Below are 14,504 nucleotides of genomic sequence, written 5' to 3' on the forward strand. Positions count from 1 at the left end.
TCACAGCGTTTCTCTTTGCTGCATGTCCGCACAGATATTTCCAGGGCTGATTCTCTCAGATATAAAACCGGCCAAGAGGATGAAGTTCAAGACCGTGTGCTACCTGCTGGTGCAGCTCATGCACTGCCGGAAGATGTTCAAGGCTGAGATCCCTTTCTCCAATGTCATGACCTGCGAGGACGACGACAAGGTAGGCGGGCCCGACGCCCGTGTGCCCGCCCCGCTCTGAGTCCCTGTTCGTCTGTCTTCCCAGTGCAGTCCTGCTGCGGTCTGCTCCATTAGCCCTCGCTCTTCACCTTTCACAGTCTTGCAAATGCTGTTCAGAGCTGGGCTGCTTTTGCTTTCCTGCAAAACACTTCATTATGTTGTGTTTTCTTTTTGCAACTTGGCATTCCATGGATTTATCGGTAAATTCCAGCTACAGTCCCCCAGCCGTTGTTTAAATCTGTCCTCAGGATGTTTGTACGTGTCAGATATTGTATCGCTGGTTCCGGAGCCCCCGACCTCCTCTGTCTGCACCCCGAGAGCCTCAATGTGGTGTCACCCCAGCCTTGCCCTTCACCTCCGTGGAGAGCATCTCTGGCCATCCCCTCCCTCCCTCCCTCTCTGGCTCTCATATCAGAGGCCCCTCCTTCTTGGGTTAAGTCCCTCTAGTTCATGGTACATGGCCTCCAGCCTTGACGGAGGTTCCTTTTGTGGGTGTTCCTGCAGGTGACCTGGGTGCAGGATTTTCTGTCCTTCTTCTTGGGTTGGTCAGGGTCACCTTCGTCTTTAGTCACTGGGATGGGGCGAGGCCTGGGGTGAAAGCCTGGAGCTGAGCAGGGGCAGCACTGTGGCTGGGGGGGCGTCCTTAGTGTCTGCTTCAACCACACAGGCATACTGTCTGTAACCCGGGGCCAGAGACCCTGATCCCTTCCCCGCCCCAGGGAAGACCCTGGTCCTCTGGGGCAGGAGGGCCATGTCGCGGCAGCCTGGGGTGAAGCCTGTGCTCCACCACTTCATCAGCAGCTTTGATCATCCTCCCCACGTCCTCTTGTCATTGGCCCTCCAGCCGCTGCACCGACGGCTGTGTCTGCTGACTATTCTCACTTTCGCTGTTACCTGTGTTCTTGGGTCTGCACATCAGTGACTGTTTCCCGAGATTGCGTTGCTGCTTCTGCAGTCTCATTTTCTCTTCTGTGTGGGTTTTATGCCTTTAAAAGGAATTCCCTCACCACAGTTTTAGTGGCTTTTCAGGAAGAAGCAAAATCCTGCTGACTCTCACGCCTGGGCTCAGCGCCCCGGACAGGGGCCGTGTAGCTCCGTCCCTCCCATCCCAGGGGTGGGGGGAGGCAGATGTGCTGTGTGCAGGGCCCCTTCCCTCCCTCCTTTCCTACCAGCGTCAGGAGTCACGGTTGGATTCCTGGATTCCTCGTCCCCCGAGCCTCTCACCTCCCCAGCTTTGCAGCCGTCCCGCCTCCCTTGCGAGCATGAGTGGTGGTGTCCTGGGTTTCATCCTTGGCCCCCTGCCCCCACAGTCTCCCACGGGTCTCCCCTGTGTGCTCAGGGTCCCCAGGCCCCCCTCTCCGACACACCCAACATCGCTGGTGCTTGGGACACCTCCGCCGCTGCCTGGCTGGCTCCGACGGAGGAGGCCGCAGCCCAGGCCTGCGCTCTGCTCTCAGGCGCCCTCCTGCACCCAGCCCGCTTCTCTCTCCGTCACGCCGCCTCCTCCAGACTCTGACCCCTCATCCGCAGGGCGCCTGATTCCGGCCTCGTTGCCCCCCGGGCAGCCTCTGTGGGCCCGGGCAGCTCCCCTGCTGGGGAGACAGAGAGCACAGCCCCCGTGGGCAGGTGCCGCAGGCTGGGAGCCGAGCTGGGAGCCCGGGCCTCTGCTGCTCTGCTCTGTGCCCTTTCGTGGCCACGTGCCCCCCGCGATTAGTGAAAACGAGGATGGGGAGGGTAGAGGGCTGGCACCGTGGGAGGGCATCAGAGGGTGAAGACAGGGCAGGTGGCCTGAGGGGGTGGTCCATGGTGGTGGTCCTGGAACGATGGGGTGGAGAGGCTGTGCACGGGCGGGGCCAGCCACCAGTGGGGACATTTGGGGAGGATGGCATGAGTGCCCCGTCCGGTGACCCCCGAGCAGCGCAGCCCCTGCCCTGCAGCCGTTCTCCCTGGCGGGTCTCACATCCTGCATCTGCTTTAGGATGAGGTCTGCCTCATCGTTCCTGTTCCTGTCTTCCGTTTACTTTATCTGCACCTTGAGCCTGATCGAGGTGGCCTTGGAGATGGAGCTGGGGAAGCCGGCGGGGTCAGGGCAGTGGGTTCCACTGTCGCCTGTGCCTTTGTGCCGAGTTTGTGAGACATTGTGTCCCAGGTTCTGGGGGGTGACTCAGATGTACGTGGTCAGCCTCAGACCACAGCGCACCTGGGGTTCCCGTGTTCCTGGCCTCTCCTGGGTCAGCGGTGTGGGCGCCCAGGGTGAATCGGCCGCTAGGTGGCGATACCGTGCACGCACCTCCGGGCAGGGACCTGGCCTTTGGGGTTTGGCGTCAGGGCTCCAGCACAGCTTTAGGGCACTTCACGTCCAAGGTACTGCCCTCCAGTAAATCCAACCCCTGCATGCTTACACTTGTTCTGTTTCTTCCTTCAATATCCCTTTCTGATTATAAAAGTAATTTATTGTGGAAAATACAGAAAAGTACAAAAACGCACGAAGAAGAAAATGAAAAGCATTCATCTATAATCCAATCACCCACAACCAACCTATCATTAACATTTTCATCCTTCTAGCTTCTTAGATGTGTGTATATTTATAAATTGATGGGATGATATATCAGTTTGCTGCTTGTTACTTTTTTTCACTTGCCAGTGTATCATAAGGGTTTCTTTATATTATTGACTCTTCCTCAAAAATAGAATTCTCTAATCATTGTGTAGATTTCCAGCCTAGGGAGAGACCATTTACTTACTCACCTTCCACTCAACTTCCATTGATATTTAGGTCATTTCTGCTTTTATTGTTTTTTTGGGTTTTTTTTTTAAGCAAAGTAAATGATTCACAGCATTTTTTGCTCACGAAAGTGCACTTACGTCTCTGATCATTTTGTAAAATGGATTTCTCTGAGTTGAGTATCTGCGAGAGTGGGTGTGTAGCTGGTTAGAGATTGTAGCACCAGTGTTACCTGTAGCAGCAGGTGGGAGACGAGCCTCCCCCTCCCCGGCCAGCGTGGGGAGACGCTCTCTATGGAGTCCCCTAATACTGCCAGTAGATTTGCCTCTTCTAGAATGTACATCAGGAGCCTCCCAATTCTCTCTCCCCTTTTAAAAAATGCTGCTTCCATCCTTCTCTTCAGATTTAAAATTACCTAAGCATATTTATTTTAAAATATAAAAGTAACATGTACCCATGATACAGAAAGTCCAATCCCCCGAACTGTTTACCATTTTGTGTTTTTTTTCCCCCCCTAGAAAAACCTAGAAGGTTAATGCCAATAAGACTTGACCTATTTAACTGTCCCAACGCCCTGTCTTTTCACTCAGTGACAGACCTTGGAGATCCTGGACAGACTTGTTTCCTGCAGACAGACTTGTTTCCCCGTGCCTTGCTGATGCGTGGGAACATGACTTCCAGATTTCTTCTCTTGGCCATTGGTGCTGAGAACATCCTTAAATAAAAAAAATTTTTTTTATACATCTTAGTGAACTTTACAAGAATAGCCTGGGGTAACTTCTTTGTAGTGCAATCGCTGCGTTAAATGGGGCATGTATTTTAATTTGTGATCGCTGTTGCCAAATTGTTCTCTCGATGTTTTCCGCACTCACTCTTGGGACAGCTTCCCCAGCACGGCCTCAGCACAGTTTAAGCATTGTTCATTGCTTCACGCTGCGTCTCCCTTCCTGATCTGTTTCAGGTCTGCAGAGGGCCTTTCCTACCCCGTTTCCCAGCTTTTTGTTTTAAGGATGCCTAGAAATATTTTGAAAATATAGTTTCCACCATTTCTGCTTGAATTTGATGAAGATAAAATTGTAGCTTATGTTTGGTCCATGCTTATTGAAACTGATTGTAATAACTTTTTTACTTCCCTTGGGTTTTCTTGATATACAGTGGTATCACTTTTAAATAGTGATAATTTTTGTTTCTTTTTTTTATATCCTTTATTAAATGATAGTGATGAATGGCATTCTTTTTTTTCATTCTGGCTTTAATTAGTTAAAACAAATAGAGTTTTCTTATTAGTTGTGATGCTTTGGGTAAGAACTAGTAATAGGTGCCTAATGATCTCAAGAAAGTAGCCCCGTGAGTGAGTGTTCACACTTTCTAGAATTAGAGGTTGATATTGAATTTTAGCAAATAGTGTTCAGTATCTATTGAGATGATCCTTCTGGTGGCTTTTCTTCTCTGACTCTTACAGGGTAAATGGTATTACCGGCTCCTCCAAGGTTTCTTTGACGTCTAGTAGCTTCTTACTTGCTTTCTGTCCCCACTGAATCAGGATGCCCCAGGCATAACCACTGCAAGGGGCAGCGGTTGGCTCCCCTCTCTGTCACCACAGTGATGTGTGTGCCACTCTTTTGTCACTGGCTTTTTTTTTTTTTTAATTAATTTATTATTTATTTTTGGCTGCATTGGGTCTTTGTTGCGGTGCACGGGCTTCTCATTGCGGTGGCTTCTCTTGTTGTGGAGCACGGGCTCTAGGCGTGCAGGCTTCAGTAGTTGTGGCTTGCAGGCTTAGTTGCTCCGTGGCATGTGGGATCTTCCCGGACCAGGGCTCGAACCTGTGTCCCCTGCATTGGCAGGCGAGTTCTTAACCACTGCGCCACCAGGGAAGCCCCCTTGTCACTGGCTTTTAGTTGTCGCAAGACGAGACTGTGACCCCTGAGGTGACAGGCTGACCTGAGGTGGGTCTATGTCCATCAGCCCCAGACAAACCAGACCAGAGCACAGTCGCCATTGGCCACTTACCCTTCTGAGCTGAAGGTCACTTACCGTGGTCGAGACCCAGGCCAGGTCTGCCCACCTGGGAACAGCCTGCACTGGCATCTGGAAAGCTGCTGGACAGAGCAGAGACTCTTGCTGGGCTGGATCTGGGCATGGTGTTCTCGTTGCTTAGGCCTCAGGAAAGACTTCATGCCTCAGGACGGTTTCCAGGGCCTCGTAGGATTTCTCATCTGAGATCACGCGACTGAGCCATCCCTCGTGGCCCCGCTCGAGAGCTCTGTGCCTTGAGCTGCTCCCTCCCCTCTTGGCCAGTTTTGGCTCAGCCCTTATGCTGACCCTTGTCTGGCAAAACCCCAGTGGGTTCCAGTAAGAGGTTCTGCTCCTCCTTGCTCCCCGACAGCCCATGTCCTTGAAGTGGATTAAACCCCGAGCTGTCACCCATGACAATCCAGCCAAGACACCATTACCATTGTCCCCGGGGGAGCAAGAGGGCGGCATCGTGTAGCTCCTAACACGTTCATGGTTGAAGGTAAGGTGGCAACCTTACAGCCCACTTCACAGTTTAGATGAAATGGACAAATTCCTGGTAAAACTCAAAAGAGCAAAAAGACCCAGGCAAAAGTGGAAATGTGAATACTACTTTGTCTGTTAGGAACTCAAGTCTTACTAAAGTGCTTCCCAGGAGGAAACTCCCAGCCCGTACGGCTCTGACGGTGGGTTCCCCTGGTCATTGAAAGAGCTATAGTGCCCCCTTATATACGGACTCTTGCAGAGAAGAGGAAGGAGACAACTTCACAGCTGCTTCAAGGAGGCGGTGGATACCCCCTGATGAAGACGCCCCTTGGGAGGCGTGAACCTGGCCCCCTGCCCCTGCTCCGGGAGGGGTTCAAACAAGGAATTCTTTGTGGAAAAGGGCGGAGAAAAGGCGCCAGTTCTTAGGCTGATGATCATTTCTAGAAAGTCGTCTGTGAAGTGACAGCATCAAGCCCCTGGGGTGTCCCTGTCCTTCAGTGGGTGAGGGTGGATGGCAGGGCCGCTCATTGGGCCCTGTGGGGAGCGGGATATGTGAGGGGACTGGGTAAGGCCTGGGGCACAGCAGCCGCCTGCTGCCTGCTCCCCAGAGGGGCTGATGCTGGGCAGAGGCCGTTTCTCAGACCATGCCCTTCCTGGGGTGTCAGGTGTGAAAGGAGACCCGAGACGCAGCTCTGTGCTTTGCAGGCTTGGGGACACTTTTTCTGATCTCAGCTGCTCATCTGCTTCAGGAAGTTGGGTGCCCAAGCTCAGCCCCAGGAAGCGCATGCCTGCCCAGTCTACCCCAGGCCAGGGTTTCAGCTCCATGCTGTGGGAATGCCCCATCTTCCCTGTCCCCCGGTTCACCACCCCGTCTTCTTGTAACTACCACACCCCATGGCAGTTGGGATTGGAGGATCAGACTGGTCATAGCATCCAGGAATGCCGCTTCAGAGATGTGTGTTCTCGGGGGTAGTGCTAATCAGGAGTGGGTTTCATGGCATATGAAGAAAACCCCAATCATGGTTGCTTGAACAAAATAGAGGTTAGTTTTCTCATGGATAAAGTAAATCCAGAGAGCAGGCAGTTCAAGGCTAATGTGGTGGCTTCACAAGCATCTTGACCAGACCCTTTCTCTTTCATTATTCTGGCTTGCCTGCTCTGCCACCTCATGGCCCAAGATAAAGGCTGGGGCTCCAGTCATTGCATCTGCATTCCAGCCAGCAGAAAGAAGGCAGAGCTGGCAAAAGGCATATCTCTCTCCTCTTGAGGATGCTCCCTAGCAACACTTCTGCGTATAGCTCATTGGCCAGAACTCAGCCACACAGCTGCACCAAGCTGACAGGGGAAGGGGAGAAAGGCAGTGCATTGGCTGCGACCAATGCCTTTATAGAACACGGGTTCTGTGACCAAGGGGGTATGAATGTCAGGGAGACTGCCAGCAGTCTCTGCCACGCACTTGCATCTGAGACCCTGGCATCGGTGGGTCCATGGAAATGTCCTGGTGTGGATTGAGACCCAGTGGCTTTCTTAGTGGTAGGTATAATTAAACTCTTAAGTCGGCTTTCGTAGATGAGACCTACCTGGTTTATTAAAAACAGGAAAGTAGTAAAGCAACGCGTCTCAATCTCAGATCCGAATCAGGGACCCTGGAGGGCCTGCGGCAGCAGAGCGCACACCCAACTAGTTCCCAGTGTCCGGAGACCACCCTGGAGACCCGTGGCTGTGAAGGACTCCAGCTCAGAGGAATGGTGCCCAGAGAGGAGAGGGGTCTGGAACACCCCGACCTCAGGGGTGCGAGATGCGCCTGAGACAGAAGAGTGTCAGGGGAAGAGAGGCAAAAAGTGCAGCTTCCGCGCCCACTGCCTGACCTGCCGGGCTCCCGGCCCCGCTTCTCCACGTCCCCGCGGCTCAGCCCTACCAGCAGTGAGAGCGGCGTTCACCTCTCCGGCCGGGTGGAGCGGATGTCTGCTGAGATTCTCCCAGGAGGCCCCTCAGCAGCCCCGCCCCATTTCCCATGAGGCGCCTGCGGTTCCTGGAGCGTCTGCTTCGCCGGGGCCTCCGTGCTGCGCTGGGGCTCTGGAGGCTCGAGAGTCTGCTCCCTGCAGCCTTTCCCGCTGACTCTGACTCCGTGGCAGTAGTGGGGGAGCCCCCTGTGGCCACCACTAAGGACAGTGAGGGCCAGCTTGAGGACTTGCTCTGGGCCAGGAGTCCTTCCTTGGAGTATGAACATTCTGGCTCCTCGTGAGAGCTAATGAGGTGGCCACTGTTGCTCCCATTTTACAGACCAGGGAACTGGAGCACAGAGAGGTTAAGCGGTTCACTCAAGGTTGCACAGCCCCTGGTTCCTGAGTCCCTGCGCTTAAACCACTATGCTTCCCTTTGGTGGGTCAAGAAAGAGGCTCAGAGATCCAATTTCCACGTCAGAACAAGCAACGTTTTCCCTTAACTTGATTTTGATTAGTTTTTTAAGGAAATTTACGATTGTTGTGGGAAAGAAGAGGAAAGCATGACAAGAGGGAAAAATGTGTAATTCCACTGCCCAGAGGTGGCCATTCTGTCCCATTGATGGAGCCGCAGTTTAATAATCAGAAAAGTCTTCCAGGGAGGGAACTGAGCGCAGGTGGTCTCTGCATCCAGGTGCCCTGTAGGACCTGGTGAGGGAGCACATCTCTGGGCCCCAATGTCCGGCTGCCCTGAGGGCCGAGGACGACCTCGACCCCCAGAAGCCAGTCCTGCCCACACAGAATAAGCACAAAACCCTGAAACCTGGTGACTGTGACATTACCTGCCTGCGTGCACCTCCAGCTAACAGCCTCCTGGCCCCTCACAGCAGGAGAGCTGGCTCTCAGACTCGCAGACACAACATCAGCTGGGTTTTTTTTCCTAACGTTCACAAACGTGTCAGGTCCCAGAGGGAGAAAGAATTCACAGGAGCACAGGAGACTTGCACATTAACTCGAGGTGGACCTCACCGTTCCTTCTCGCTCCTGCTTGCAGCCCTTCCTGCTCTTGGTTTCAGGCCCCGGGGAGACAGGAGTACCTGCTGGATTGGAAATGTGACCCTCTGATTGGAAAATACACGTTCACAGGCTGGTATCTGCTTAGGGAAAAGTTTGGAGGGATGTACTGCAAAAGGTCAATGATTTATTTCCAAGCGGAGACTGTGAGTGACTTGGGTTTTGTTTATTTACTTAATATTTTTACGGCTTTCTGGAGGTAGCATTGACATACTACCCATCGCAAACGTATAAGCTGTGGAATCAAGCAGCCTGTACAGGGAGATTCTGGTCCTCCTCGCCCAGTTGCATTGTATATAACTACATTATGATACCCAAGCTAGGAAATGGGCTTTGGAGCACCGTGTGTGTGTGTGTGTGTGTGTGTGTGTGTAGTTCTGTGCCATTCCATCGTGTGGTGGATTCGTGTAACCATCTTCACACTGTGATACAGAACATTTCCATCACCACCAAGGTCTCGCCCCGCTCGTGGTCACACCTTCTCCCTCCTCACAGCCATCCTTAACCCTGGATCCCACTAATCTGTTCTCCATCCCTATAACTGTCACTTGAGAATGTTGTATACACGGAATCACACAGTGTGTGACCCTTTGAACTTGGCCTTTTTTATGCTCAGCTCTATGCTTGGGTCCTTCCAGGTTATTGCTGGGATCAATAGCTCCTTCCTTTCCGTGGCTGGCTGGTATGCCGGGTTGGAATGGACCACCTTTGTTTAACCACTCACCTGTTGAAGGACATTTTGGTTGTGTCCAATTTTGACTATTACAAATAAAACTACTATAAACATTCAGGTACAGATTTTTTACGTGGACATAAATTTTCATTTTTTTTGGATCAATGCTGAGGTGTGCCACTGATGGGTCATATTTGGTTTTGCTTTTTGTTTTGTTTTTTTTAAGAAACTGGCAAACTGTTTTCCAGAGTGACTGTACCATTTCACGTTCCCATCAGCAACATATGCGTGATCCAGTTTCTCTGCATCCTTGCCAGCACTTGGTCCTGTCACCAATTTAAAAAATATATATATATTATTGTTCTAATAAGTGTGCGATGATATCTCCTTGTGATTTTATTTTGTATTTCCCTGATGGCTAATGATGTCAAACATCTTTTCAAGTGCTTATTTTCTTTTTCTTTTTTTGTGTGTGCTATTTTGTTCTTAACAACTTTTATTACCAAAAGATGCATGCTCCCTATTAAAATTTCTAGCTGCATACTGATCTGGGAGCATTCTCTCAATGGAAAGAGTCTTTATTCTGACTTTTATCTTTGTGACATTGTAAGAAGATTTTAATATCACTGATTTATTATTCCCCTCTGCTGGCCAGTGAGGTTTTATGTTTTCAGCCAAACTATCTGTACAGCATTTCATCTACAAATCTTTACACATGTGCAAAGATACAACAAAGCACAGGGGAGAATTGTGACAGTGAATTTCCAAATGGTCCTCACAAAGCTACTTTCATGTCCCCCCAAATTTGAGGGGAGTAAGAAAAACTAAAATACAAAGTATTAGTTATGAAATTAAAGAGATACTTCGTACTGTAAAATAGATACAGGCTAGCTCTGCAAGGGAATGACCTTTAATCCACTTTTTAAAAGAAATAAAAATATAAGTGTTTATGTATTTCAAGATTTAATCCCTCATATAAAATGCTATGCTTTAATATCGATCGAAAAGCGAGTGCTTATATTCTATCCGTGTGTTTTTTTGGCCACGCTGCCCAGCTTGTGGGATCTCAGTTCCCTGATGAAAGCCCAGAATCCTAACCACTAGGCCTCCAGGGAACTCTTTGTATGTTCTCTTCTTTGGTGAAATGCCCCTTGTGTCTATTGTCTGCTTTCTAACTGGATTTTGTATTTTCATGTTTTGTAATATGATCCATTCTGAGTTAATTCTTTTTATAAAGTGTGAGGTTTGAGTCAAGTTCATTTTTTTTGCTAATGGATCTCCAATGGCTCCAGCACTATTTGCTGAAAAGCTTTGCTTCTACCATTGAATTGCTTTTGCACTTTTGTCAAAAATCAGTTGACCATACTTGTGTGAAGCTATTTCTGGCTCTCTCTTCTGTTCCATTGATCTATGTGTCTGTCCTTCTGCTAAAACCATATTGTCTTGATTGATATAGTTATATAGTGAGTCTTAAAATCAGTAGAGCAATTCCTCTCACTTCATTCTTTTTAAGAAAAATGAGCTATTCTAATCCCTTTGCTATTCCATTTAATATTTAGAATAAGCTTGTCTATCTACAAAAAAAAAAGAAAATCCTGCTAGGATTTGACAGGAATTATGTTAAACCCATGTACTTCAGTGTGGAGAGGATTGACATTTTCACTATGTTGAGTCTTCTAATCCATGAGCATGGTATGTCTGTCCATTTATTGAGATCTTCTTTGATTTCTTTCATTGGCATTGTGTAGTTTTCAGCATACAAGTTCTGTATGTGTTGTTAGATTTACACCTAGTATTTCATTTTCTCAGTGATTGTAAATGGTACAGTATTTTTGTTTTGGTCTTCACACGCTCATAGCTAATATAAAGAAATATGATTGATTTTTTATGTTTATCTTTTATCTTATGACCTTGTGGAACTCACTTATTTGTTCCAGGATTTTTTTTTCCTCCCACTGGGGTTTTCTATGTAGACTATCATGTCTGTTTCTATCATGTCTGCAAATAGGGACAGTTTCATTTCTTTCTTTCCAATCTATTTTCCTTTTATTTGCTTTTCTTGCCTTATGGCACTGGATGGGGGCACTGTATTGTATTCAAGGTGAGGGTGAGCCAGAAATCTCTGCCTTACTGCAGATTGTAGAGGGAAAACCTTTTACCTTTGAGTGTGATGTTAGCTGTAGGTATTCTGTAGATGTTCTTCATCAAGTTGGGGAAGTTCCCCTCCATTCCTAGTTTTCTGATCATTTTTATCATGAGCGGATATTGAATTTTGTCAAAGGATTTTTTCTGTATCAGTTGATATGACCATGAGGTTTTCCATGTGGTGGTTAAGATGGTGTTAATACGATGGATTGCATGGATGTTCAAATATTTAAACAGCCTTGCGTATCGAGTAAAGGTCATGGTGTAGGCCTCTACTTATATATTGCTGAATCCTATTTGCTAATGTTTTGCTAAGGATTTTTGCATCAATATTCGTGAGGGATGTGACCTCAAAAGTGGTTTTCCTTTTTTAAATACTGTCTTAGTCCGGTTTTGGTATCAGTATAATACTGACTTTATTATTTATTTATTTATATAAATTTATTTTATTTGTATTTATTTTTGGCTGCGTTGGGTCTTCATTGCTGCACGTGGGCTTTCTCTAGTTGCAGCAAGCTGGGACTACTCTTTGTTGCGGTGCGCGGGCTTCTCATTGCGGCAGCTTCTCTTGTTGCAGAGCATGGGCTCTAAGCGCGTGGGCTTCAGTAGTTGTGGCACGTGGGCTCAGTAGTTGTGGCTCGCGGGCTCTAGAGCGCAGGCTCAGTAGTTGTGGCGCACGGGCATGTGGGATCTTCCTGGACCAGGGCTTGAACCTGTGCCCCCGGCATTGGCAGGCGGATTCTTAACCACTGTGCCACCAGGGAAGCCCCTAATACTGACTTTATAAAGTGACTTGGGAAGTGTTGACTTCTATTTTCTGGAAGAGATTGTATAGAATTGATGTTAATTCTTATTTAAATGTTTGGTAGAATTCACGATGAAACCATCTCAGCCTGGAGATTACTTTTGCATGAATTTTAAAATTATGAATTAAATTTCTTTAGCCTTGCATGAATTTTAAAATTATGAATTAAATTTCTTTAGCCATTATAGGGCTTTTCTAGTTATCTTTTCTGTTGGGTGAGTTGTGGTAGTTTGTATGTTTCAAGGAGTAGGTAATTGATCTAAGTTGTCAAATTTATATGTGAACTATTGTTCATAGTATTTCCTTATATCCTCTTGATGTCTGCAGGGTCTGTAGTAAAATTATATTTCTTTCCTGAATTTGTTGGTGTCTTTCTCTCTTTTTCTGTGTCATGCTTGCTAGACATCTGTTGATTTTGTTGACATTTTCAAAGAACCAGTTTCATTGCTCTGTGCTGGGCACTGTCCACTGCACAGGAGCGGGGTCCCTTAACCCTCCACATGGTGCCACTGCACAGGTGCCATGTAACCCCACTTACAGACACGGGAACCCCAACACCAAGGATGAGATGACTCACCTGGGATCTCGCTGCCAGCAGGTGGCTGAGGCAGGATTGCATCTCAGATCCCCAAACCCGGCCCCCCAGACTCTGCAGTGGGCGAGGACCCAGGAGGAGGGAGCGTAAGAGCTCTTTTCTTTAATAAGTGGAGAATTTGACACTATCCCTTCCTTTCTTTCCGCGACGGGCAGCGGAGGGCATTGAGAACAGCCTCGGAAAAACTCAGAAACCGCTCGTCTTTCTCTACAAATGCTGTCTACACCACCCCCGGGACACGCGTCAACAGGTACATCGGCCGCCTCCTGGAAGCCCGCCAGATGGAGCTGGAGATGGCGGACCTGAACTTCTTCACCCTGAAGTACAAGCAGGCTGAGCGAGAGCGAAAGGTGAGTGCGGGGGGGCTCTGGTGGGGGGGGGTGGCTGGGAGTGAACGTGGGTGGCCCTTCTCGCTGTAGTTCTAGGCATCCCTGGCGCCCTTGGGAAGACCTTGGCGTCTCCAGGAAGCTGGGCGGCTGATGGTCCTTTTCTGTGTCTTCTAGTATCACCAGCTTCAGGACGAGTATTTCACCAGCGCCGTCATTCTGGCCCTCATCCTGGCCGCCTTATTCGGCCTTGTCTACCTTCTAATAATCCCGCAGTAAGTGCTGTTCCGGGTCCATCAGTTAGAGGAGAAGGTCACCAAGAGTCCTTTTCTTTTCAAGTTCAGGTTCGACTCCCGCGGTCACAGTCCTGCGGTGCCCTGGCCTTTGGGGACGGCCTGAACCACACACCAGTTCTCCATTTACCGGAGGAACTAGCCGAGCACGCCTGATGGCAAACGTGTGGAACGCTCACTCGCAGTTTTTAATTTTAAATGTGCTCAATTCTCAGACACCGTATATTTTCAGTGACTCTGTCCACACCACATGCGCCATTGACTTCACGACGGCGTCTGTGGCAGGAAACAAACAGGGCACCAAATGGGCACCCTGGTGTCTAGGTGCTTGTCATTTTCAGAAACATTAAAATGAGGAAAAGTAGCCTTTGGAAAGGAACAAAAACATAATGATTTTAACAACATTTAGTCATCATAAGTCAAAGTGAGTGGCAGTTTTTGTTTTTCAGCAAGAAAGACCCCAGAAAATCTCCACTTTTCTTCCAGACGTACCACTTTCTTAATAAACCTCCCGAGTGGAGCAATTCTCCTGTGAGTTTCCAGAAAATACATGGAAGCCGCCCCCCACCCCGCCCCAGGACACTGTGGACACACAGTGGCCATCTGCATGGCCCTATGTGGGGATACAGCTTTTTCTAGAAAACCCTTCCCAGTTGAAGCCCAGTAAGAAGGTGGTGCCCAGCAGCCAAGTCTGTGCAACCCTAGCCCTTCCTGCATAGGAAAAGCATCTCTCAGGCACTGCCAGGACTAGAGAGACCCTGGGGGGCTTAGAAGTTGGGGGGGACACAGGAAGGGCTCCTCCCCTGGAAGAGAGCCAGCATGGGCAAGTTCCCAGAGACTGCTGCTCCTTCCTGGGTGCCAGCGACTGGGTGAGGCAGGGGAGGAAGGGTGGGTTCCCAGGCATTTCTCGGGCACACCTCGCCCGGCCCAGCCTGCAGTGACCACGTGTCTTCTGTCCTAGGAGCGTGGCCGTCCTGCTCCTGCTGGTGTTCTGCATCTGCTTCCTGGTGGCCTGTGTCCTGTATCTGCACATCACCCGGGTCCAGGTATATGTGTGCTTGTGTTCTCTGTCTGCTCGTTACCTAGTCCAGGTACCAGTGTGTGTGTGTCTTGCACCTGCACATCACCTGGGCAGGTAGGTGCACGGCTTCTGCCTGCCCTGTTGGCAGGCCAGGTGGGGCAGTGGAGGCAGTTCGTCTGCTTGCCTTCTTGGCAG

At 49.3% G+C, this 14,504-nt stretch overlaps 1 protein-coding gene across 2 annotated transcripts in view; it reads left to right on the forward strand.

Moving 5' to 3' along the window:
- ADCY1 (adenylate cyclase 1) overlaps positions 1 to 14,504 on the forward strand; it is a 126,983-nt gene that overhangs the window by 77,007 nt on the left and 35,472 nt on the right. For both annotated transcript variants that reach the window (XM_036863914.1, XM_036863916.1), the window contains exons 8-11: positions 35 to 190; positions 12,825 to 13,019; positions 13,173 to 13,270; positions 14,250 to 14,334. In XM_036863914.1, coding sequence (XP_036719809.1) covers positions 35 to 190; positions 12,825 to 13,019; positions 13,173 to 13,270; positions 14,250 to 14,334 — 534 coding nt within the window. The remainder of the gene's footprint in view (positions 1 to 34; positions 191 to 12,824; positions 13,020 to 13,172; positions 13,271 to 14,249; positions 14,335 to 14,504) is intronic.

Source organism: Balaenoptera musculus, chromosome 9, assembly GCF_009873245.2.
Source record: "Balaenoptera musculus isolate JJ_BM4_2016_0621 chromosome 9, mBalMus1.pri.v3, whole genome shotgun sequence".
NCBI lineage: Eukaryota > Metazoa > Chordata > Mammalia > Artiodactyla > Balaenopteridae > Balaenoptera > Balaenoptera musculus.